We start from the raw sequence: 25872 nt of genomic DNA, 5'->3' as shown, positions 1-25872 counted from the left end.
TTCAACTGCATTTACCTTCCTACCAACTTGGAACAAAATAATACACACACACACACACACACACACGGGGGAAGGGAGGGAGAGAATACTGCCAATAATGACCATAATCTTGAAACCTTAAAATAAGCGAATAAGAGATACTAGGAGAATTAGGGAGGAGGTAAGAACTGAACCAAATCCCTCTATTACTTGATAAACCATAGGTATTCCCCAGGACTGATTTTGGCATACACAAAATATTGATCGGAAGAATCACTTCTTGTTCCTTTATAACACTAATTACTAACGCCATTTGAGAAATTCACTAAAGAAATCTGAAAATGAAGAAGATGATCATGAAGAAGAAGAAGTGAATGTGAATCAGCATATCTCAATCAACTGAATAGGCAAATACCTATAGAGCCCAAAAACAGACAAACTTAAACAGGTCACCATCCACTCTTCAACTTCACGAACTCTGATTGTGCAAGATCATTATAGATGCGCATGCGACAAATCCACGAGGGTAACCTTATTAATTGGTGGCAACATGTAAAGAAGATACAAAGCACTGGAAACCAGATTTCACATGCAAACTAAAACACAAGAAATAGGCCTGGCAGAGCTTAAGCTATTTGACTCTTTAGGGTACAACAAGGCCCATGTCTAACATTGATATTGCCTCCGGATATCAACTAAAAATCCAGAACTGAAGACAATTACATAAAGTATCGATCATATAAAGATCTACACTTGGACCAGAAAAATTGAAATTAAAATTTATAAAGGAAAATGCATACTCCCAAGTTTCCTACCTAAACTGCCACAAGTTACAAAATTTTACAACATGAATCAACATTGTCGAACCAGACCGATGGAAGTAATAAAAAGAAAAATCGTCATCGCATATTACCCTCTCTCAGGACATCAATCATGTTGTATATTCTTTTCTGAGCCTTGGACTGGACCTGCATGTTGTACAACATTAAGCTTTCTTTTTTTCAGATAAAAAAAATGAACAGATATGTAGTAGAAAAGAAGATATAGATAAAAGAACAGAACCTTCTTGGACAGAAATATGGCAGCATCAATGGTTCCCTCTGCATATATTGATCGGCCGCAAACATTGTGCTGGAACTCAAAAGAAACTCTGAGGGAAAAAAATAATAAATTTATAACACAGTAAGCTGGAGGAGATGAAAATTTCTTTAGTTTAATCTAAATTGTGCCTCAGGATGGTTAATTACGTCTCATCAGGTGACGTTAGATGGTACATATGAAATGCATGACCAGATAAATGCTCTTCAGGGACGCCCACCATTTCAAGTTGCCGTTTAGGGTCTCTTATCTGTTGGATCTGTTAAAGGGAGAGAAAATTGGAAAACTGATGAAAAACAAGTTTCAGGCAAGCATAAAAAGTTCACGTAGATATTCTTGAGAATTCTTAAAACTGCTCCTTGATTTTTATAATATGCAGAAACACTTCCCATCACTATTTTGATTTCAATTGATGGGATTATAACAGAGAATCAGTTAAAGCTGACCATCCAGCAGACCTTCTGAGTATAAATAAAAAAAAGCAACAGTGAATCAATGAAATTGTCCTAAAGACCAGTAGCAATCTTTACTATATAAGGGAAAATGAATTATATCAACCTCCTTATTTGCAACTGTCTTTTCCTACAAATCATAGTAAGATAAAAAAAGGGATAAGCAAGCATTTTCAATTTGAGGAAGGAATATCTCATGCAGAGCTAAAAGTGAGAAATAAACCAGCATGAAGCTAAAAGATCAGAAGAGTTTGTAGTTTAAAACTAGTCGCAATCTCAAACAATTAATCAACCTTTGAACTCAAAAAAGAAAAGGAATTAATAAACCTGTCCAAAGTTCGTAAAGTAGTCAATGAGAAAATTGGGTGACGAGACTGGTTGAATCACCTGATCCAAACAGAAGGAGACACCAAGTTTCTGAAAGCATGAAATGACAGCTTTTGCAGTACCAGATGTGTCCAGTTTGCTTGCTTGATGCGACTCCATCACCTGCTTATGTGCACACAATTATCTAATTAATTATCAAGACCAGCTATATTACACCTGTTCAATGTTCAGCCATATGTAGCTCTTTAAACTAACAAGACAATTTCAAGCAAAATGACAACTTCCATTTGAAAAAGAAATATAGACATCTAAAACAATGTAACGAAGATCATAGAGATCTATAAAGGACATGAGAATCAGAAGAATAGAAAAACAGTAACTATATTCTCTCTTTTTTAATCAATAGTTTCATTTGATACGCAATTGCCAAATTGCCTAAAGCATTCCTAATAATAAGTTTTGAAGACAAACAGATATAGGAAGCAAATAAAGTTTATTGTCCCATTACTTATAGTTTATTAATATGAAATAAATGTATTTCACTGAAGATTTGAACCAACTTTGGATAATAAACAAATAAACAAACGAATGAACAAACGCGAATGAAAGCTAGCTAATTAGTGTAGTCAAGTTGCTGTACATAACATAATGACCTGCACAGTAATTTCTTTGAAGATCTAGCCAATACAACTAATAGAAAAGAAAAAACAATTACTGATAGATGAGTGATTTCTGAGATATGTGATGCTCTAGTAGTAACCTAAATTAGTGAATGGCACTATAATGGTGGAAAGAAAAGTACAAGGGAATTCAACCAGGAAAACCATTCTTCCCTTCATGCTGAACAATATGGTGCTGCAGCTCCTAGGTAACTAGGCCAATTTTTTGTCTGTTTCTGTCCTATGGCTGAGTATTCATATACTAAAAAAGTTTTTCACCAGTGCTGCTTGTTCTTAGCATGTTCATATTTTCTAAATTAAGTCTCCAACTGGGCTAAGAACTAGCTGCATTGGCTGACTAGCTTGGTTGGTTTGCTCCTTTATTTTTCTTTATGACTTTGTTTGTTCATTAAGTATTAACAAAAATAGGTATAATTTTTCACTCTCAATGTTAAAAATACAAAAAGTAAAGAGAAGAAGAAAATGAAAAAAAATGGGGAAATCTGAATGCAAGTGATGCTACTAAATAAAGTAATAAACCCAAAAGTACCAAAGATGTCAGCAATTACAATTGGATAACCTAGCAAAATTGTCATACATAGCAATAAGAGACGCATGACAATTACACATGCAGATAACAAACAACAAATGAGCAGCATAAGTGTGAAATTAATTAATAAAGCCACATGGTAAATTTGCCCAGAGAGCTCAGATCATAAATCATGTTTCTTTTTTTTCTTTTTTTTTTTTTTTTTTTTTTTTTTGCTAAAGCGGGCGATTCATACATAGCGGGTACGAATACACCCTATAGAGTCAGAATACAAAATGTCCCGAAAAGCTCTGGGCATATCTCTCTCCCCAACCCATAGGGTACCACCCGAGTGGCATGCTACATACGATGCGATCCAGTCGGCCGCCCCATTAGCCTCCCGATACACATGCCTAGCCTGTAATATCACTCCCTCCCTCGCCAACATCCAGATGTCACGAAGTAAGGGATGGTCACCCCCATGACTACTCGGGCCCCTACGGATCCAGCTGACCACCGTAGCAGAGTCACCCTCGAGCAGGATCGAGCTCGCGTGGAGCACCCGCCGCGCGTAGGATAGACCCATCCAGGCCGCGCACAGCTCTGCCCCTGGAACTGAAGTATCAAAAATCTGACAGCCCCCTGCTGCCATCACATCAGCGCCCGGCCCCCTGACAGTAAATCCGGCCCCTCCCCTCCTACCGCCATCCAAAACAGAGCCATCAAAATTGACCTTGAGGAAACTCGGGGGTGGGGGCTCCCAGGTAAAAAATACCCTATAAGGAGCTGCCGAAGCAAAGTGGGAGCCCCAGGTGTCCCGAGCTATCAAAGGTCTGTAAGCAGACTCTACATGGATCATCTCATCAGCTTGGGCACAGGCCCGCTCCATCACAAAACGCTGGGAGAGCCGCCGCTCCCCAAACACCCGGGCGTTCCTGGCCAGCCATATCTGATATGCTGTACAAGACGCCCTAATGGCTGATCTCCTCATCTGGGGAATACCAGCCCAATGCCGAACTGCATCCAGGAAAGTAACCCTCCCACTCCAGACGTCCCCCTGGATCTCAGTCAAACTCCAGACACCTCTCGCCCTCTCGCAGTGGAAGAGTACGTGATCCACTGACTCAGCCATCCCGCACTCCGGACATAAAGGGGACAGGGTCATACCTCGTCTACTCAAAACTGAGCATGTCGGCAACCGCTCCCAAGCCACCTTCCAGAGGAAGAGGGCCACTCTCTGGTGTAGTCCGAACCTCCACACCCAACCACAGTCTAGGCCCGACTGTAACCCAAGCTGAAGAACCCGGGAGACCTCGCAGATCCCCGCACTGGCTCGACAAGTAGTGCTCCAAACTCTGACATCTGGACCTGCAGAACCCGGAAGGGGGATCGCCCGTACCCGCTCCGCAAGATGCTCCCCAAATAGCTGTCCCAGCCTGTCACCATCCCACTCTGCCTCCCCTGGCCTGAGCAAGTCCGAGACCCGTAGTCCTGCCCCTGCCTCCACACTGATCGCTGTCGGCCATAGTCTCAGTGGAAGTGCATCCACCCAAGGGTCCTCCAATACATCGATGCTCCGTCCGTCACCGATCAGCCACCTCGAGTGCGCTAGAGCCATAGGCACATACCTCCCGATCTCTCGCCACATAAAAGATCTCCTCCGAGGAGCTATCACCAGCCCCTCGGGTCCCGCTCGGCCATACCTGGCAGTCATGACCTGGCTCCAGTGACCATGCGGCTCTAAAATAAACTGCACCGCCCTCCGTGCCAAAAGAGCCTCGCGCCGCACTGACAGTGACTGCACCCCCAGCCCACCCTCCCTCAATGGCTGGCACACTCTCTCCCAGGCTATCAGGTGTATCCCATGCCCCCCCCATAGGAGCCCCAAAGAAAGCTCCGCATAAGCCGCTCAATCCTCTCCAACACGGACTTCGGCACCGCTGTGTGAGCCATCAGATAAATAGGCATGGAGCACAGAACTGACCTGATCAATATCAATCTCCCCATCATAGACAGTGACGATGCTCTCCACCCCTCTAGTCTGCTCCGCACCCTCTCCAATAGGGGAGTGCACTCTGCCACCCGTAGTCTCCTCCCAGTGATGGGGACCCCTAGATAAATCAGAGTCCCCAACTGCTCCTGCATCCCTAACATCATCCTGATCTCCCGTCGCATCCTCCCCTCAGTACGGGGACTGAAAAGGATAGCGGACTTTTGTAGATTGACCTTCTGCCCGGACATAGCACAATACTCTGTCAGCACATCCTGAAGGGCTCTGGCATCCCTCGCCCCCGCTCTAGCAACTAAGAGACAGTCATCTGCAAATAACAAATGAAAAATAGGTCGGGCACCCGGGGCTGGATAATAAGGCACCAGCTCCCGGTTCCGACAAGCTGTATGCAATAAGCGGGAAAGCACGTCAGAACAGATGATAAATAAGAACGGGGACAGAGGACATCCCTGGCGAAGTCCCATAGTAGCTCTGAAGAAGGGCGATGGCGTGCCATTGATCAAAATGGAGAAACTCGGCCCCTGTACAGACCCTAGGATCCAGTCAATCCAAGTCTGGTGGAACCCAAAGCTCTGTAATGCCTGACGTAGAAAGTCCCACCGGATCCGATCATAGGCTCGCTCCATGTCTATTTTAACTGCCATCAAACTTCGGCTCCTGGAGGCCCGCTGCAGATCACCCATCATCTCCTGAGCAAGCAAAATGTTGTCCGAGATACTCCTCCCTCCCATAAAGGCACCCTGCTCCTGACTGATGATCCTAGGCATCAGGTGCTTCATTCTCCCCACCATGATTCTCGCCACCACCTTGTACAGGGTAGTGCACAAACTAATAGGTCTGTAGTGACTCGGCTCCGAGGCGTCCAGGCGCTTCGGTATCAATGTAATGAAAGTTGACTTCCAATCATCCGTCATCCTCGCTCGGCTGAAAAACAACTGTACTGCCTCCACCACTGTCCTCCCAACAACACACCAATATCTGCGATAGAAGAAGGGTGGAAATCCATCAGGCCCGGGGGCCTTATCCTCTGCAAGACTCCAAACCGCCTCCTGCACCTCCAAATCTGACACTGGCCGCACCAAAGCTGTATTCTCCACCTCTCCTACTGTGGTCTCCGGCCGGGGGAGCAAGCCCATCTCATATACATCACCAACATCCGTCCACCTGGATCTGAAGAACTCAAACAGGGCATGTCTAACTGCCGACTCCTCCTCCACTCGGTGGCCCTCCCCGACCCTCAAGGATCGGATCATATTCCTCTGCCTTCTAATAACTGTCGATCTGTGGAAAAAGGTAGTATTCCGGTCGCCATCCTTGACCCACTGAATCCTGGACTTTTGTCTCCAAAAAATCTCCTGCTGGCGCAACAATGAATGATGGGAGGCTAGTGATCGCCGCAGTACTACCATATCGGCCTCCGTGAGCTCCTCTCCTCTATCCTCCCGCCCCTGGACGTCCAGTATCACTGCCTCCACCTCCTCTAACCTTCGGAAAACATTGCCGACGACCTCTCGATTCCATCGACGCAGACGCCGTTTGGTGAGCTCCAACTTCCGTGACACCCTCTGCATAGCATCTCCCCGAACTGACACACTCCACGCCTCCCTGACTACATCCCAAGACTGGGGATAGGACAACCACAGCTTCTCAAAACGAAAGGGGCTATGATGGGCAGATCCCGAAACTGTAGATATCAAAAGAGGGCAATGATCAGAAGCAATCCGAGCTAGATGACTGACCTGGTAGGCCGGGAATCGCTGGATCCAATCTGCTGAAGCAAAGGCCCTATCAATCCGCTCCCACACTCTGGCTTGCCCAAGTTGATTGTTGCACCAAGTGAATCGGGGCCCCGAAAAACCAAGGTCCACCAGCCCATTTCTCCCCACGAACTCCCGAAACTCTCTCCTGTCCACCGAATCAGAATAGGCTCTGCCTCCTCTTTTCTCATCAGGACTTAAAATGCAGTTAAAATCACCTACCACCAAAGTCGGTACTCCCTGGGTCAGCAAACAAGTCAGCTCCCCCCAAAGTATCCTTCTTGCCCGGTAGGCGGTACTAGCATAAACCCCACATAACACCCACGGGGGTTCATTTGGTTCCGTGATGACCATCACCACCTGCTGGGAGCAATTGCAAAAAACATCCACAGTAGCCATACCCCGCTTCCACAACAACAGGATACCTCCTGATAAACCCCGATACTCCACTGCAAAAGATTCCCAATCACCTCCCAACCGTCGCTGCACACGACGTAATCCATCTCCGGACACCCGTGTTTCACAAAGAAAGCAAATTTCAGGATTATGAAGCTGAACTAACCTCTTGAACGAGGAGGAAAAGGACGGTTTGGCCGCCCCCCTGCAATTCCAAGCTAGCACCTTCATTTAAAAATATCAGAAGAGGTTGTGCCCACTGTCCCCGGGCTATTTGCTCCTATTGCCAGATTGATTTCCCCTACTGGCGCAATGACACTTCCTTGAATTGAGGCTCTCAACAAATCGACCACCCTTCCATGTTCTAGAATAGGAGATCCCTGTTTAGAGCCCCCTGCCACACCCCTCCTCACCACTTCGCCGACTGTCAGGGGGGGGGAGAGGCGCTGAAGAAGGCTTGCCCAGTTCCTCCACCGCACCACACCTCCCTGTTGGTTGAGCTACAGGGGCAGTCAGAGCCGGTGGCCTGCCCGTCAACGCCCCATCAGAGTGCCTCGGGTTGCCCATCGACTCCGCTTCATCCAGTCGCCTACCCACGGCTGGGTTTTGCCCTTCTTATGTGAACCCAGGCACACGGGCCGTCATCGTCCCACAAGGCCGCATCTCCCGGCTCGCCGAAGCACCACCACCATCCGGGAAAGGGGTGGCAGGCGACACCAGGGCACCAACTCCAGCATCAGCCGCTGCCGTCGCCGTCGACGGATGCATTCCGCTCGCCAGGGCACCACCGACCGCCGGTAGAGACTCCAAGCCACCGCCACCAGCTTCACCGGCTGGTCTCTGTCGAGAAGGGGGCCTCACCGGCGGTAGGGAGGCGCTCCGGAAGTGCCTCCTCCCTTCCTCCCGTCAGCATCTCTCGAAGCCTTCGAAGGAGGAAGATGAAGATGCTCTGGCCAGGTTCTGGACCGGCCCACGCCCGACTTTCCCCGCCCCCAGCAGCAGGCTCGATTTGGCTGGGCTCCTGGCCCGCTTCATCGGGCTGTGGCCCAGGCCCCGAACCGGCGCAAGGGCCGCTTGGTGGGCCGGCCCTTCCAATCCTGGATTCTGGCCCTCAGCCACAGTTGACTCGGCGACCACACCGGGTTGGATGGGTTCACCACTCTCGGCCACCGAGTTACCGGCCGCCCCCTTCCCCGGCGACCGCCGCCTGGCCAACTTAGTCGGCTTCTGCCATCCTTCCGTGTCCATCGGCGACTCAGGGGAAGTCGGCACCGCACGGGGAGAACTCGGCCCAGACTCGGAACCCGGGTGAGTTCGTGATGCCTCGCCCTCTGACTCGGTCGTCTTCTTCGCCGACTTAACCGACCTTGGCTGTCGGATTCTGGTAGTCGACAACCACGGCCCAAAAGGGGGCCGGCTCACCGTCGTAACCCCCTCCATCGACTCCGGTGGTGATGCGTGGTGAGCACTGCGGTCGCCCGGAGCTCCTGGTTCCACCAGATCTGGTTGATAGGGGCAGACTTCCACTCCATGACCAAGGCGAGCGCATTGGTAGCAGAAGGCCGGTAAATTTTCGTAGCTGAACGTCTGCCAGTGCACATCAGTGCCTAACCGGACGAAAGTCCCCGGCCGAATCGGCTCCCTCGCATCCAGCTCCACCTTGACTCGTGCATACCCTAGCCTCCGGCCGAGATCAGTGAACTTATCCAAGGTCAGGGGGTGGCCGGCCTTTGCTGCTATGCTCATGATCATGCTTCGGGTCCAGTACTCCATTGGCAGATTGGGAAGCATGAGCCAGACCACAAGCCGCCTGAGTTGCTGTTCACCCGGAACAAAGTTCGGTCGCCACCGTTCCAAAACCAGTAACTGGCCGGCCACCAACCACGGTCCGGCCTCCATGACGGCTTCCCTTTCACTCTCCTTCCGGAAGCGGAAGGCAAAGGTTTCGTGCGACATTGGGAAAGCCTCGACGTCGTAATCAAGCCTCCCAACCCTCCGCAGCTCCCGGCGAATCCAATCCATAGGCACCCGGCGGCCCGCACTGCGCACGAGCACCGCAGTGTCCCTCCACGCCGATCTAGCCAGCTCCCCCTCCTCCGACGGGATCTCCACGACGTCTGTGAAGCGTTTCTTCAGTGTCTCCAGTTCCCCCTCTGAGATCCGATCTTGGGTCCACAACGACGACATCGGCGGTCTCGCCGTTCCTTTCGCCACCGCCGCCCACGTCCGGTCATTGCCAGCCACCTTCGGTTGTTGAGGCTGCGCCGGTAAGTCTCCCTGACTTGCAGCCTCCGTCTCCCCCACCCCCGGTGCAACCGATCCCAATGACGCCATCCGCGGAGCCCAGCTCCCGATCTGGTTGCACAGGGAATACCGAGCGACCCCACTCCACACCACCCTAAGCCCCCCAAGTGTTCGGAGAAATTCCCCACACGCAGCACGAAAAAAATCGCACCTGGGTGCGCATCCCAAGTCACTCACTCTCTCTCCTCACTCTCTCTCTCTCTGAAGCTAGACAACGCTGCCCTTAATCCCTTCAACCATCATAAATCATGTTCAAGGTAACAAAATGCTTAAAAGGTATATGCTGTTGCAACAGATCAGAACACCACCAGTGCTCTCTCTCTCTCTCTCTCTCTCTCTCTCTCTCTCTCTCTCTCTGGGCCCATAATCTCAATCCACCCCTCAAAAAGATCACAACATGGATCATGTAACCACACTGAACCCTGCTCTGCATCCTGGATCAAGTACATGATAAGAGATTAAAGTTTCATCTGGATGACCAGTGTCAGAAGGATGAAGGTCTGCCAGTTTGCTTCCTTATGCAAGCCAAGAGTTATTATCATTAGTTGTAGATACATGTAAACAATTATACAAACTGTTAAACAGAGGCAAGATTGATTTTTGTAACAAAGAAGCAATGTGATTGCTAGAGTTCATTAATTTACAAAATTTTATAAAAGAAGTAACCCTGAGCATAGCTCTTCTTTCCCAATGACTTGCCCAAAGACATTCACTAACAGTATAAAACAAAACCTCCAAGTAGCAGTTAGAAAAAGTGGAATGACTTCATTAGTTGAAAATTCCTGAGGTGGAAAATCGTACTTGTAAAGTATAGCCTGAAAAGGCCCCAGGAAATTCTTCGGCCATAATTTCCATCGCTGCAAGAAATGCAACAACCTGCCAAAACAAAGAAATAACAAGATGGTGTTGGAAATAAATTATCTTGGATATTTAACTGTAGGAGACAACATCAGCCAAAGCTTCCTCAGTTAATCAGAGGTACTCTCCAGTGCACCTGTTTCCCCATCTGTGGTGAGATTACTGCATACACATTTGCATCTTGCACTGTCTTATACAGTACCTCCCTCTCCCCTCCAGTTGTGCCCATTACAAATGGCACACCTACTTTGCAGTAAAGTTCAGCATTTCCTACAGAAACCAAAACATGACCTCATGTTTAGATATCAAAGTCACTTGAAGGGAAGGGGACGAGGAGGGGGAAGAGGAGTCGTCGAAGTTGAAGGAGGCGGAGGAGGACAAGCAGATGTTTTAGGGAAAACAAACACAGGACTGGTGCTTTACCTTCTGTCGCACAATAGTAAGTCGTAATGTTAATCTGATGCAATTCTATTAGCTTATATTATCATCTAGTTGACATCAAAACTTAATTCTGTTTCTTAAAATTTCAGCACAACTGGCTTCCAGATGCTAGCAGCATAGCACTTCAACTAAGTATGCAGCATTGGCCCAAATATAATAGTCCCTAAAATATTTTATTCTTTAGAGTGCTATCCATCTGTTTTCTAATGGTGTTGAACATAAAAATATGAATGGATAGAAACAACTTGGTGGAAACACCATAAAAATTTAGAATAAATTTACCATTCACTGCATCAGGAACAGTATAATCCACCACCACAAGATTGGGAAATTTTTCGAACATTGAGGACAGAATATTTTCTCTTTCAGATGGGCCATGTATTTGAATCTCTGTACTGCCTACTTGTACAGTTCTACCAGACTTCTCTCGACTGCTGAATGATACGGGCACTAATTCAAGGCCTGCAGAAACTGCTGCTTCTGCAACAGCCTTCCCCATCTTTCCAGTGCATCCATTCACCTAAAATGATCAAGAGTAATCATCTAATATGTTAGCGAAAAAATCATCAACAAATTTCCCTTAGGGTCACTTTAATTTAATGCTTAAAAAAAACAATGATGCATAAAAAATATTCATTTGTTTGCTTCATGACAGTCTTAATTTAATATATAATTGTACATTGTTCACACCAAAAACTATTAGAATACAAGAAAAAGAATCTCCATTCACCAGCAACTTTCCCAATCTTTAAAAGGATACCAGTGCCTTTTTCAACCAGCAACTGTTGCAACCAACTTTAGGAGAGTTAGCAAAAATGTGGAGATGTTATTAAATTTCAGTGTTATATATTTGCAATTAGTGAGAATAGGACAGAAGTTGCACAAAATGCGTGAAACAAAGATCTAAGGAAGCCTTGAGAAGAGGACCCACCAATTTTGTTTTTAAGGGTCGGAAGATGTAGAGACCTAATCACAGAGAAAAATCATGCCACATATTAAGAAGAACGAATCCTAAAAAAGAAATTAATATGCAAACCTTCACTAATTGGCAGTATGTTTGTTGGTTATTGTTGTCTAATGAAATAAGTTTCACAATTTAACATAAATAAATTACAAAACAAGGTGTAAAGTCAAACACATGCCCATAAGCACTACAAAAAATGTAGATAGCAATTATATATTTTAGGTTTCAATTTGGTAACAGGACAAACAATTGTATCATCTCCATTTTCGTAATTGTTACACAATCATGATTAACAAGTCTTACCCACTCAACGTATATAACTTATAATCATGAGTTGATACATTAGCCTTTAATAATGCAAGATTCCCCTCATTATTTAAGAAAATAGTTTTAAATATGGAGCCTTGTCAAAATTATTTGGAGTTGGTTTTACAAATACTTCTTCAGCAATCACTCTTATCAAAAGCTACAAATGATATCACAGGAAATCTTATATTTTTCTTCATTACTTCCAGCCAAGTTAATCCCAAGCTAATTACAAAACATTTCAGCTCAAGGTCAGAAAAATTGCCTAGAGGCTGGAAGATGAAAAGCCCATATGCATATCGCAATTTAACCTAAAGAATACATTTGGACATAATAACTTGAAACAGATACAATTAGGAAAATCAGTGTGTTGCGAATGTAGCTATTTAAATTACATCAGCTAAATAACTGATCAACAAAGCCTGGTTGGAAACAAATACGTGAGTGACAAATGCCTTCATCCTTGTTTGTCAATATGAAAGGAACCCTTGCGGGCTGCATGCATTTATTTTCAAAAAATACAGCGGAAGCATTTAAAAATTAAACTTAGTGTTCTTAACAGCTAAACATTTTTTGGGAAATGTGGGATCTCACCATATGCAATTCTATTAAAAGTAAATCTGGTACAGCAGTGAGTGGAAATGATAAGTCTAAATACCCCAAAGCTCATAACAATAACACCTATAGATCAACAACCCTTTGCACAACAAAGTGGAAGGAAAATCTTGCCTTGGCCTCCAGAAAAAGAAGATCAAAAATACATTAGCACACCAGCAAAACCAACAATGGCAATCACCAGAATTCTTTGGATAGCTTCCATCGATGCTCGGTGAACTGCTTTGCAAGATAAGATGCCAAGGGTGCACGTTTTAGCTTAAAGAATGATTTTTTTTTAAGTCCTGAAAGCACCAACAAAATGAAAGACTATGATGCTTCTCCTCATGGCTTAAAGCATGCCATCTATCTTATGATCTACGAAGAGACAATTTAACAATAAATCTGGGGCATGCATTTTTTAACATCACCTCCAGATGTTCAGGACAGAGAAGCAAAATAAGAAGGTGCATGATGATTTCATCCCCCCTTCAGCTGTTCATATATATTGTAATTTACTACCTTGTCGATCCTTTAAAATGACAGTTTGCTACAGAACTAACCACTTGAAACACTTAAAGCAGGGGAATTTGTTTCAGAGATATTCATAACAAGTCCAACAAGATATCACATGATGTGAAATTTCAACCAAAAAAAATGTACAGAGAACCCTTCATCTCCTATGTCCAAACACCACCTTTCTGAAGTAATCTTCATTCTAGCTCCATTCTAACTAACCTACCTTTCGAACTAATCGTCATTCAAGATCCATTCTAATTAACCTATGCATCCATGACCATATGCTCCTTCATTTTCCGATTTCTTGCAGGTATACAAGCACAAAAGCGGGTGGTCCAAGCATATTTTCAAAGAGGCAAACAGGGCGGCTAACTGGGTGGCTTCCTTTGTTGTTGATCATCCTGGATCCAAGATTTGGGATCCCTCCTCTGTAATACCTAGTTATCTTCAGGGCATTTTGATGGCTGATGCGACTGGTTGTATTTACTCAATGAATGTGTAAAGTTACTCCCAAGTAGCAAATCATGTTGCCATTCCCTGTTACACAGAAAGCCTCTTTTGCCATGAGTATACTTCTGCATACATGATCGATTATAAGGATCACCAGACTATTGCGACAAGGGCTTCCTCTTCCTGCCCGATGTTTTCCTGTTCTGTATATTGAGTGTCAGTAATCCTAATCACACAAGCCTTCATTACTCTTTGAAGAAATACAGCAAAAAGAAATACTAGCCTCTGCATTACCAATGATGAATTTGACATGATATAAACTGACCCTAGCTCAGTCTAACCAACAATTGAGGAATTCGTCAAGTCAAATTCACCATCTATGATAACCATGAAATTTTCTGAATCCAAGCTCGCACCAAATACCAGTACTGTTTTTCCCAAGTCCGCAATTCCTACACCTATAAGCACCCTAGATACCATTTTGTACATCCAATAGGAACCAACTAATATATTTCATCCAAATAAGCCCAAATTTTCACGATGAATTTACAGCGTATATTTCATACTAGAAACAAATGCTCGAATCGCTGCAACCTTTGCTACTCTTTAAGCACCAGTAATAAGTATAAAAAAAATACATAAGACTTTTAAATTCATGAACCCCTTAAACCCTAATCTCCAAAAGGCCTTGGCTTCACTAGTAGCGCAATTCAAATCAAAAAATCGCTAGAAAGTTTGCAAACAAGTTACTTTTAACTCGATTATGTTGCATCAAAATCACTTTTTCTCTTTTCCAGCATCATCGTCTGGATCAAATGGAAGTAAGAGAATCGAATAATCGTACCAAAATAGGGAACGAATGGATTTGGGATGCGATGGCTGGGGATTTCTCGAGCTTCTTGGATGAAGAGACGCACATTACGGAGCTCGGTCTCCGCGGGATTCTTCGAAAGAAGAACCGGCGGCCTTGCCCCGGATTTACTCGAGGAATAATGCCGGTTTCTGGCAGCAAGGAAGACATCGGCCTCGTGGTGGAACAGAGTCGGTTCGACCAAATGATGGAGAAAAACGGAGGCTTTCGTGGGAAAGAAAGAGAGAAGAGCGAGGAGAGAAGCGGATCAAGTACGGAAAGGAACCTAGGGTGGAGCTTGGAAGCCAGTAGACAGCTGTGCTTTCGGGTCTGGTCGGGTGTGGATACCTAACGACCCGGATTCGGACTCATTAGGGTTTGGATCTAAATTTGCAAATCCAGACCACGTGGATTTACTGCTGCGATCAATAGGACATTGCACGACTCCATGATGCAGCCCTCCAAACTGCGACTGGCCATCCCATGTGTGGGGGCTGATACAACTACGTTTTGGGATGGGGTTGATGCAAGGAGGGATGAGTTGAAAATTGCCAAGCTGTGTACATCCATCACGGTTCATATTCTATTAGATTGCATGTAAATGTAAAGTGTTATCGCAAAATTCTGGGTTGAGGTAGGAATATGGCTCGTATGGCTTTGAGATCGTTGAGAACCGAATTGAACAGATCGATCGAGGTGTGAAAGAACTGATCTTCTTTGTGGATAACGTATAAGAAGTTCGTTTGTCGGAAGATTTTTGATGGAAACTCTCTGATTTCTGAGTTATAATATTAAGTCAAATAGTATGGAAAGAAAAATTCTTACAAAGTAGAATTTCTGAATGACCTTATATGAGGACTCCAGACTATCTCTTTATACAGGGTAGTAAATCGATATGTTATCTGATTTGGCACGGCATGCCTTTAATTACCAAGTAACGATGAGTTGCATGTTTACAATGTGGGGAACGTTTTGCATGAGCAGCAAACGGTGATGATCATTGATCGTGTGTTAACAACAGTGTTGCTTTAACCGTCGGTCTTTATTGACATGTGCAAATTAGCTTTCCGGCTTTTGCTAAAGTTGTTCATCTCAGTTTATATCTAGAGGAAGGAGGTTAGACTAATGACTTTAATCTAATGTTGGAATGTCCAATATTTGTTCACAAATAATAGCCAAAAAATGAGCTTATTATATACCTAAAGAACCAAATAATAAAATAATAAATATTAGTATATGCTTGATAGATTATAATAATTTAGAATTTTACTCAAAAAAAGAGAGAAGAAAGTATTATTTAATTTTTTTCAATATTATATTCAAAAATTATTGAAGATATAGGACTACACGTACGTTAGAAGTACATGTGCATTTCTTTCTAACGTCGCCCAGATCTAATCAAACGGCTATGATTAAGTTACCTCAGTCCAAACTCGGGTGGACTTCCTTTTGATGGGAATTCAGTGCATGTGGACTTCAAAGGCGCGCCTTGGGCGGGGGCCTCCGAAACGGGAAAGGCGAGCGTCTCGGCCGCCCGCTCCCCTCTAGGAAACCCTAGCAGAGCCTCCCATTTATTCTCCCTTGCCGTCTCGATCGAGACCCTGGCCCTATAATCCTCCTTTCTTTTCGCCTCTTCTGTCTTCGGGCGCCGGAGTATGGCATCGGCGCTATCGGACTGCTCTTCGCGGGCGACGGCACGGCTTCTTCCCTTCCAGAGGAGCGTACAAAGTCGGGTGTCCCAATTCCAGCGCTCGGTCTCGATCGCATGGAATCCCTTGGGGATGAATGCGATTCGATCCGCTGCCTCTCCGCATTGGAGCTCATCGGCCGTCGCTCCTGGTATTTCGGTTGATGCTTTTTACGATTCTACTTCAATTCAGTTTAGAGATTGTTAGACTGTAATCCAGCTGCTGTAACGGTGATAAAAGCGGAAACCTTCTCATCCGCCCGCACGGAACTTTTTTTTCCTTTTTTTCTTTTTCCTTTTTTGCAAGTTGCTGATTGCTAGAGATTTGAGAAATGCATTATGTTATATTTTGTTGATAATAAGCCCTTTTCAGGAGATAGCTAGCCTACTTTTGATTGATTGGTTGAATTGTAGAGCACCATTAAAAAAAAGACTTTTGGATTATTAGTGGGCGGTGTTGTTTTAGTTATCAGAGCAAGTACTAAGACAGTTTGAGAGATGAAAGCGAGAAGCAGTTGGGCTAATGCAATTTCAACAGGGCATCTGATGCATGCAAACAGAAACGAGTCTTAATATCTTTTCTGTCTAAGTTGTGTGCGGTGCCCATCCCTACCTCACAGATTCTAATCCTCAGCTGAGGAAAATTCTGATCATTGGCTGTATTATGATGACGAGCATACACTGTAGTTTGATTGGTCAGCATAGCATTGCATCTTTCTGTAAATTTGGATGTCTTTTTTGACAACTTGTGCTAAATTTGATATCATGTTTGGATGCTATCTGAAAAATGCTAAACACCTACGCTCCATTCCCGTCTTAGTTACTGCAACCTGGTGTGGGAGCAGATTCAGGCATGCATTTGGTGACCCAGATGGGATCACTAAGGTGATCTTAGATTATCCGTAATTTTTATCTCGAGATAATCTGATCTCTGATGATCTAAAATCATTACGTTTGGTAGGCATGTTCTAGCGATTAAAATTTTTTGGGTATCCACTCGTAGAAATTCGAGATCGTTGACCATGTAATGCCAAAACTATCCTTAATATATTCCATAAAAAATATTTATTAATCATATAGAATATATTATAATAAAATATTAATATATTTATTAATATATTTATAAAAATATATTTATTAATCCTATAAATATTAATTCTATGGAGATATATTAATTGTTATTATAGAACTAATATTTTTATTTATATATAATATATTATTTTAATACTAATATTTATTTTTATTAAAAATAAGGTAAATATAAGTGAAATATTAAATAATTTCATTATATAAATATAAAGTACAATAATATATTTCTATTATAATTTTAAATTATTATTGAATAATAATATGATTATTAATATGTTATAATATATATTACAAATATAATATATATAATGTAAATATAATATAATTTATATAATATTGATAAAATATATTAACACTATATTGATATACTAATTTTTTTCGCTAGATTAAGGGGTATTTTTGTCTCCAAATTTTAGTCCAAGATCATTGCCGTGGGGTGATCTTGGATACTCAAACTCAAGGATGGATATTCCATCGCTGAGTTAGATGGTGATTTGAGGAATGGAGGTGATTTGGGATCACTGCCGTATAAAATCACTGTAGTGCGACTAAATACGGTGATCTCGTCACCTCCACCAACATCATTCTTGATCCTAGAATGATCACCCTTTACCAAACGCTCCATTAGAAAGGAGGTGTAGAATGAGATTTTAAAGTGAGTGTACCACCCTAAGTGGCGGCAATAGATGCTGACATGAAATCTCAGAAATGGCCTATCTCAACTAACACTTGGATACTCCCCTTGTATTGCACCAATACCCTTATGCCATATAGGACCACTGACCTAAGCAGGGAATGGAGCAGTGATGTATAGCAGTAGACATGCTTTTTCTTCTATCATGTATGCGAACATCAGCTAATAGAGTAAAAGATCATTTTTAAGATCATAAAGCTTATGGTCCAATATAGTTTTTCTTGTAAAAGAGAGCAAATGGAGAGGCTATCATTTACTATTTGTGTTATTATATGAAAAGAAAATACATATGAGTGTTCGGTGACCACTTTCCAAAAGTTGTGTCCTTTATTAGCTGATTTTAGTTATGTCTGCTCTTTTACCTCAGATGCTCTGTTGTTGGAATATTTTTTATTGACTTTTTTTGATTGTTGATTTATGTGTACAGTGGCTATGACCACTGAAACCTCTGCTAAGGTTATTGATGGCAAGTCAGTTGCAAAGCAAATAAAAGATGAAATTGCTGGAGAAATTTTGAGGATGAAGGATGGGACCGGCATTGTTCCAGGATTGGCTGTCATTCTGGTAGGTTCTAGGAAGGACTCTCAAACATACGTCCGCAATAAGAAGAAGGCTTGTGAAGCTGTAGGTATCAAGTCGTACGAAGCTAATTTGCCTGAAGACAGCACAGAAGAAGATGTGCTTAAGCACATTGCACGCTTTAATGATGATCCATCAGTTCATGGGATCCTAGTTCAGTTGCCCCTGCCTCGTGTATGTTTCTTTTGTGTCATGCTTGAACTAGCAAACAAACTTATTCCTTCAGTATATCCATTTTTGTATTTATTTATTTGATGAGGAATTCTTGCATGACTTCTGAACAAAATCTGCTTTGTTTATTAACAAATGAAATTGATATCATGTTACGTTTGGCATGTGTGATGCATGTGAAAGAAAATATGATGGTGGATTTTTATGAGAGGGCAGCCGAGCTTGAAGTGGGGCCTGCAAATTTATTGTTAAGTGTTCAGTCATGTGGGAGCCATGGATGCTTTTGGATAATTTTCTTGACAAGAATGCTTTCGGATAATTATCAAATAAATTTTAGGCATGACAAACTCAAAGTCCAGCAGTATGCTGCACTCAAGGCTATATATAGAAAGATTTTATGACTCATCTCCATCATTGATTTTTTTTACAATTATTAAACATATTTATTAAAATTATGACATGGTGACATGTTGGGTGTCTTGTGTAACCTGTCACCATCATATTGTTTGGGATAGTCTTCATGTGGAAGAACTAGTTTTTACTATGTTACATGATCCCTTTGATTTAGCCCCAAAACCCCCATTGACACTTAAACATGGATATTTTTATGACACTTGAACACCACTCCATAAGAAAAAATGCTTATATAATGCTTAGCCACACATGGGCACCTGACACATGAACCTGGGCCCATTTAAGACAGAACTAGTGTGGGATCTAAAAAGTTTGTTCCTTTGTTCATGCAGAAAAATTACTGATCATGAGATAATGTGCAGCATATTCCTACCATGATTACTTGTGTTTGTATGATTCTTAGTTCTATGAGTTGTCCTTATAGTTCTGCTTTATCTTTTTCTTCTTTTTGGCTTATGGGAATGTTTATCTATTATATGTCAGCATATGAATGAGGAGAAAATTTTGAATGCTGTTAGTATTGAGAAAGATGTGGATGGTTTCCATCCACTGAATATCGGTCGTCTTGCTATGCAAGGTAGAGATCCCTTGTTTGTTCCCTGTACTCCCAAAGGATGCATGGAGTTGTTGCACAGGTATGGTGTTGAGATCAAGGGGAAACGAGCTGTTGTAATTGGGCGGAGCAATATTGTTGGAATGCCTGCTGCATTACTGTTGCAAGTATTACTCTTTACTTATTCTTGTATTGATATAACATTTTTCTAATTTACTTTTACATTATTATATTTTTACTGTTTATTGAGGTGGCCTCTTCAGTTCTATTGTTTCTTTTTTGGGTTAATTCTGGGCATTAAAACTTTCACAGAAAGCAAATGCAACTATTAGCATGGTTCACTCTTACACTAAGAACCCTGAGGAAATCACAAGACAGGCAGATATCATCATTTCAGCTGCTGGAGTAGCTAACTTGGTGAGGGGTAGCTGGATAAAGCCTGGTGCAGTTGTGATAGATGTTGGGATCAATCCAATCGATGTAAAGGCTCTCTCTACATTAGATCTTACCACTAATGATTCCTGTCTAAAATCAATCTTCAGGACCAATTTATTATAATTGTTTTGATTGCTATTATTCTTGCAAGCTGAAGTATTAAATTTTGACTAATTGCGAATCAATTTGGTTGTATTGCTAACATTGTATATTCACATTTGTAACCTTAATCACAACTCTGTAATTCTTTCTAGTCTACAAATTCAAAGTTATTCTTCCAGGGGAATGACAAAAAGGTAGGTATAGCAGCTTTAGCTATATTGTTATGGTTAGCTGTCTATTTTTTAACACTTGGTTGCTTGTTTGGGTAGGGTAAAAATCCATGATAGCTTAGTCAGACTTCTCCAATGGAATCAAAAACCATAGACTGAAATTTAATTAAGGCCGCCTGTGAACTATTTCCCAGATCAATTATTATCATTATAAAAAGAGCTTTCCTAGTCAGAGCCTTTTTTCTTTTTCACCATGTTTTTCATGTCTGAACTGAGAAGCCCTACCCCATGAGCAGTGGCCCTCTTTCTAAGAGACTTGACCATTCCTTCCCCTCCTCCTCCATGCCACAGATATGCCTTCTGCGCTGGTCTCTGCTGGTCCTGCTATTGCTGCTCAGGGTTAATTTCTTTTGCCTTCCTCTACTTCAATATCCTCTGTCCATCTCCCTAATCCTTTCTCCATGTTTCTCATTATATCTCTTGATGCTGTTCTCAAGTTGAAGCCTTTTGATTCATTCTGCATAAGATTTGCTCACTAGAGATCAGTGCTTTTTAAGGATATTTGTCGTTCTGCTTGTCTTCTCTGTGACATCATTCTTATGGCATATGATCTTTCATCATAGATTTTATGCCGGAAATGAAGAGCAACCATCAGTTTTTGGAAAGATTTTTTTTTTTTTGGCAAGATCGTGTTTCCTCGCAAGGAGGGCAAGCTCTAGAAAGAAGCACATGAACACTCTTGACATCACTAGAAGAATGTATCCCTTATTTGGGTATGGAATAGAAGAATGTACTGCATAGATGCCTTCCTCACCATACAGGTTCGGCAATTTATTATTATTTTTTAAATCCATTAAGGGTCATTTAATGGGTGCTATGCCTGTCCCTGAAGCCCCTTGTTATATTGTGCATATACATAGTATGTATTTAAATAACATTTGCAATTTCTACAATAGTAAATAACAGTTTGGAAGCAGCTCATTGGGTAGCCTAGTGCACAAGGGTCCTGTCATTGCAGGATGTAGGGGAGGGTTATATGTACGCAGCCTCACTCTTGCATGCGAAGAGGCTGTTTCTGTGTTTCAACCTATAACATCTCAAGTCACAATGGAGCAACCTTACTATTGTGCTAAGATTCACCCTCTTTGAAGGGGCTCATATTAGAAGAATTAAGCATATTGAGACCTTGACTGAAAGCCAAGTTATCGAGTATCAACTATATTTTTTAAAAAAGTTTTGTTGTATTTGTATCATTCAATTAATGAAGATTCATTGAAGTTTCTAATTGATATGCAAGTACTATGTAAGCTTAATTATTTATAAAAATTGGCATAGCTAATTCTCAAAGACCTTAAGTGTTTCTAGGCAATGAGTTCAACAGAAATTTCGATTGAGCAAAGGTGAAAAATTTATGATAAACTACTGGAAATAATGTGCTTAGGCAAGGGAGGTTGTGCACACCAAAAATTTTAAATTTCCATTAGTTTATAGTGGCTTAATTATTATGATTAATTGTTAACACTTAGTTTATAGCAGCCTCTTCAAATAGTTAGTTCAAAAAAGCTAGTCTCAAGTAAGTAGATATGACTCCAGTAGATTTTTTTTTTCCAAAAAAAGAATTATACCAACCAACCAAACAGCAAATACTGCTGAATTCCAGAGAAAAATTTACCCACGGAATTCATTTGCAGCATCACTTTTCATGTGTCCAAACTGGCCTTCAAGATTTCTTGTCGCATTCTGCCGATTTAATAAAAGCTCGTGACTTCTATATTGTCATTTTCAAGAAATACTCTCTAAAGTAATTTCTGAGACTTTGAACTCTTAGTCTTCCTTCTTTTCATGGCCAAAATAGGATGACCCTATAGTCTCTCATGGCTCACATGGTTTGGCATATAAAAATATGCAATGAATCATCTGAATTATCAACAGTTGTTCGACGTTATCTCAAATGTTTTGCACATTTGTGCACAAATATGTGCCTAAGCCTGCCTAATGCCTTGAAGTATGAATCTCAAAAAGCACCTTAAGACTTGTGGATGAGGTTATAGATGGAGCATGCTCGTAGCAAAATGTGGCTTCTGGTGCACGCAATGCACCATCTTGTATGAATTATATGTGTGTGCATCTGATTTCTGTTATGTCTGCAACCAAAGAATAGAGAATAGAAGAATATATTTGTTTATTTTTGTATTGTTTAGGTGTCCTTGAACTAGATATGGTTGGTAGAGACTCAAATGTTTTTGTAACACTACTGTTGCTATATTTGATTCAACATCTCTGCACAATTGAATAATGCAATAAATGCTACCAATATGAAAGAGTTTACATGAAACACTTATTTCTCATGCTTTCATAAAAAGAAATTGCTTGAAGCTTGTACCTTGTTCCTAACTTTAATTGCAATCTGAATGTCTCTCCTTAAGTTTTTGCCTTTTCAGAAGTTTGGTAAAATTTACATTAAAATTACTTGAATCTTTGTTTCTCTTCACCTTTCCATGATTTCCAATATGGTTGTTTATATTTACGTCAATTATACAAGAAAAATGTTAAAATTCATTGCTCCTGGTCCATCTTTCCATTTCTCAATTGCATAAAGAAGACATTGTACTACTTACAATTAAATATTTATTTGTTTCAGGATGCTGAAAGTCCTCGTGGTTATCGGCTGGTTGGTGATGTCTGTTACGAAGAGGTATGTACGGTAGCTTCTGCCATTACACCAGTTCCTGGAGGTGTTGGTCCAATGACCATAGCGATGCTACTATCCAACACACTCAGCTCAGCAAAAAGGATACACAATTTCAAGTGACACTTGAAATCTCAGTATAAGTTGACATATTATAAATTCATACAGCTGCTGAGTTTGTACCTACAGTTTTGGGTGCTTTTCGAGTTGAATCTGTGTTTCTGATCTGGATGTTTTAAGTCTGCCTGAATCGGGTTAATTATCCCATGGAATCAAAGGAATAAATGAATATTTACACAAGTTAAAAGAGATCGGCACTCCTGGCATGATTTAGGAACTCCTTGCCTGTTATTTTTCCTTCAAAATTTCTCTAGCAGGTTCTTGTACATATATGTATGCACGTATTATACAAATGCTCGTGCTATCAAATCATTAGGTAAGTGAAAATTGAAAAAGCATATGCAGGGTGTATATACATTCTTTCACCCTCATCAGACATTGCTCTGATAGTTGACAATTGCATGCAGTGGGCCAGCGACAAACCTTTGAAGTTCTATTGCCAGTGCTGAAAAATACAATACTAGTCTTTTTTATCAATTGCTCATGGAGAGGAAAAAGCTTATCAACCTTTACACCACTTCCAACTTCTAACCTAGAGTTAGAGGTCTTAAGGCAATGGGTTACATAATGTAGGTATACCTCCTTCAAGAAGGCTGAATCAGATTCCAGGTTTTCAGTGTAACCATCAAAAGACTTTTATTAAACTTGGGCACCTCTTTATCTCTGTGTCAACTCTGAATGTACTGGGAAACTCTTCTTTCTATATTGCTTGCAATCAGGTCCATGATCTGAAATTCAAAGCAGTATGTTTTCTCCATGATGATATGATTTGCCAATCCCAAAAAGAAACGACTATCATGGTGTAAGTCCCTGCACGGTGTGGACGGCGTTGCATGTCAGGTTGGTGCATGAAAATAAATTATAAAGTTGAGTAAGGGTGGCATGCAACTTTCCAAGAACCAAACCCGCTTTTTTGCACTGGTTCTGTTGGATCTAGATTTGATTTTAGGTTGATTCTTATTTTCTCAGATCTTATACGTTGTTGTCGAAGTGTGACGCTCATGCACGGACAATGAGTTAAACTTTGCCTTTGTAACACTCCGTATCAACGTAGAAATCGGTTCTACTGGCCCCTGGATAAAGGTTTTTTAAGATTTTTTCTTGTACCTGTAACAAGGTTGAAAAGATCTGTTCTTCACCAAATATAGCACCTCCTCCAACTAAATTAGTAGATCGCTGCCACCCGATCTGGACAAACGTCATATGCTTGGAAGGAAATTGAGCTTCTTGCACAATTAGTTCTCTGAAGGAATGTTTTAGCTTGCTGAGAATGATCTTGTTGGGTTGCATTACTGGTTATGGAGGGGAGGACTATGTTTAGATTGCCATAGCTTGGATAGTGGGTAAGGGGGCATGGTTTTATATCCAACGCTCTCTGTGTATTGCGCTGGTTCAATGAACTGCATCAACAAAAATTTGTGCTGTTTGGCAATGTCCACCTAAAGCATTTCTATAGAGGAGAGGGGAAGGAATGAGGAATTAGGATTTGGGTTAGGACACCTAATAATAACCTTTTTCCTTTGGTAGATAACCCATATCTAGATAAATGGCAAGGATTGGAAGATCACTGTTAAACACTAGATTAGGCACCATCAAAATTTCCATCTTAATAGGTACACTTGTTCATTTCTTTCTCTCGGGGAAGAGATTAACCAGTAAATCGAAGCAAATTATCAATCCATATAAGTAATCGAAAATTTAAACATGGAAAACTCATATAATTTGCTATGGTTGTAGCTGATATTGCGTACAATTGGAATATGGACTGTATTCAAAATTGATTGTGACAACAGTATTTACACAGAGATATATGTATATGGGTATTAGTTTTTAACAGGCATTTCACATGTCTCCGCATTTCCACTTCAGATCATATTATGTTTATTTGTTATGATTTTTGTCTTTTTGTTGTATGCAAATTGTTGGATTAAAAGAACTAGGACTTGGAGTTTGCACAAGAAGTCCGACCATGCTAAGTGAAGATTACTTGTAACAATGTTTCAAATTAAAAAACCTTATTTATTTACTTAATAACTCTTTCTCATTAAAAACAGCGATGCTAGAATAAACTATGGCTATTGATTATTTAATCATGCATCTGAATTCAACCTGAACATGATAAATAATATTTAAGTTGGATGTAAGCCTAATATGACCTTGTGTTGATATTTTGCTAGGATTCAGACTAGATTATCAATTTTATGACTTGTTTGATATCGTGAGGATGGGCCTTGACACAACGATGGGGTTGCTCTATTGTAATATGGGTATGCCTAGAGATAAAGTTGCATCCATCTAATCTTTTTCAAATCTCTTACTGTTAGTGTTAGGAGTTTTGCCCCTCCAAGACTTGCTTGGTATTATTTTTTTTTTCTTCAAAAGTACATAAAAAAATATATTGGACCAAGCTCTTGTGCGATGATTTTTTTTTTAATTTTTAAATTTATCTTTTCAAAATTTTGATAAGCACTAGAAGTAATAATTTTTTTCTTTCATAAATGAGTTACAATAGAAATAAAGAACTGTAGAAGTTTGGTGCAGCATTGTCTTCCACATCAACATCTAAAGGAAGATTTTATTATTTTAAAACATGTAAGAAAAGCAATAATGCCAAAAATATAATTATTTTATTTTATTTATTTATTTGTATAAAAAGCATTCCCCACAAGCTATGG

General features: G+C 41.5%; 2 protein-coding genes across 3 annotated transcripts; one reads left to right on the top strand and one right to left on the bottom strand.

Annotated features, from left to right (window-relative positions):
* Nucleotides 1–576: 576 nt before the first annotated feature.
* On the bottom strand, nt 577–14778 carry LOC103720459 (probable 4-hydroxy-tetrahydrodipicolinate reductase 1, chloroplastic). Its single transcript, XM_008810165.4, has 8 exons — nt 14489–14778; nt 11094–11331; nt 10507–10640; nt 10314–10388; nt 1917–2018; nt 1227–1336; nt 1042–1129; nt 577–947 (listed from the first exon to the last, which is right to left on the bottom strand). The coding sequence occupies exons 1-8, from the start codon at nt 14663–14665 to the stop codon at nt 879–881; spliced, it is 993 nt and encodes a 330-aa protein (XP_008808387.2). The 5' UTR covers nt 14666–14778; the 3' UTR covers nt 577–878.
* A 1183-nt stretch (nt 14779–15961) lies between these two features.
* LOC103720461 (bifunctional protein FolD 4, chloroplastic) lies at nt 15962–23414 on the top strand. 2 transcript variants are annotated; one of them, XM_008810167.3, is made up of 5 exons: nt 15962–16333; nt 18392–18717; nt 19612–19848; nt 19994–20161; nt 23030–23414. In XM_008810167.3, the coding sequence occupies exons 1-5, from the start codon at nt 16150–16152 to the stop codon at nt 23198–23200; spliced, it is 1086 nt and encodes a 361-aa protein (XP_008808389.1). In that variant the 5' UTR covers nt 15962–16149; the 3' UTR covers nt 23201–23414. The 2 variants fall into 2 exon arrangements, with proteins under 2 accessions (XP_008808389.1, XP_008808390.1); XM_008810168.4 differs by lacking the exon at nt 19994–20161 and having other exon boundaries at nt 23030–23386.
* Nucleotides 23415–25872: the final 2458 nt, after the last annotated feature.

Source organism: Phoenix dactylifera, unplaced genomic scaffold (genome assembly GCF_009389715.1).
Source record: "Phoenix dactylifera cultivar Barhee BC4 unplaced genomic scaffold, palm_55x_up_171113_PBpolish2nd_filt_p 000298F, whole genome shotgun sequence".
Classification (NCBI taxonomy): domain Eukaryota; kingdom Viridiplantae; phylum Streptophyta; class Magnoliopsida; order Arecales; family Arecaceae; genus Phoenix; species Phoenix dactylifera.
Note: the sequence above shows the minus strand (reverse complement) of the source record. Positions and strands in the feature narration are given on the sequence as shown.

Coding starts and splice junctions, on each gene's coding strand:
- LOC103720461 (XM_008810167.3), top strand. CDS start 16,150: ATGGCATCGGCGCTATCGGACTGCTCTTCGCGGGCGACGGCACGGCTT. Junction 18,718..19,611: donor TTCAGTTGCCCCTGCCTCGT/GTATGTTTCTTT, acceptor ATTATATGTCAG/CATATGAATGAGGAGAAAAT. Junction 20,162..23,029: donor TTGGGATCAATCCAATCGAT/GTAAAGGCTCTC, acceptor TATTTGTTTCAG/GATGCTGAAAGTCCTCGTGG.
- LOC103720459 (XM_008810165.4), bottom strand. CDS start 14,665: ATGTCTTCCTTGCTGCCAGAAACCGGCATTATTCCTCGAGTAAATCCG. Junction 10,389..10,506: donor CACCACAGATGGGGAAACAG/GTGCACTGGAGA, acceptor TTGTTTTGGCAG/GTTGTTGCATTTCTTGCAGC. Junction 1,337..1,916: donor TCTCCTTCTGTTTGGATCAG/GTGATTCAACCA, acceptor TCCCTTTAACAG/ATCCAACAGATAAGAGACCC.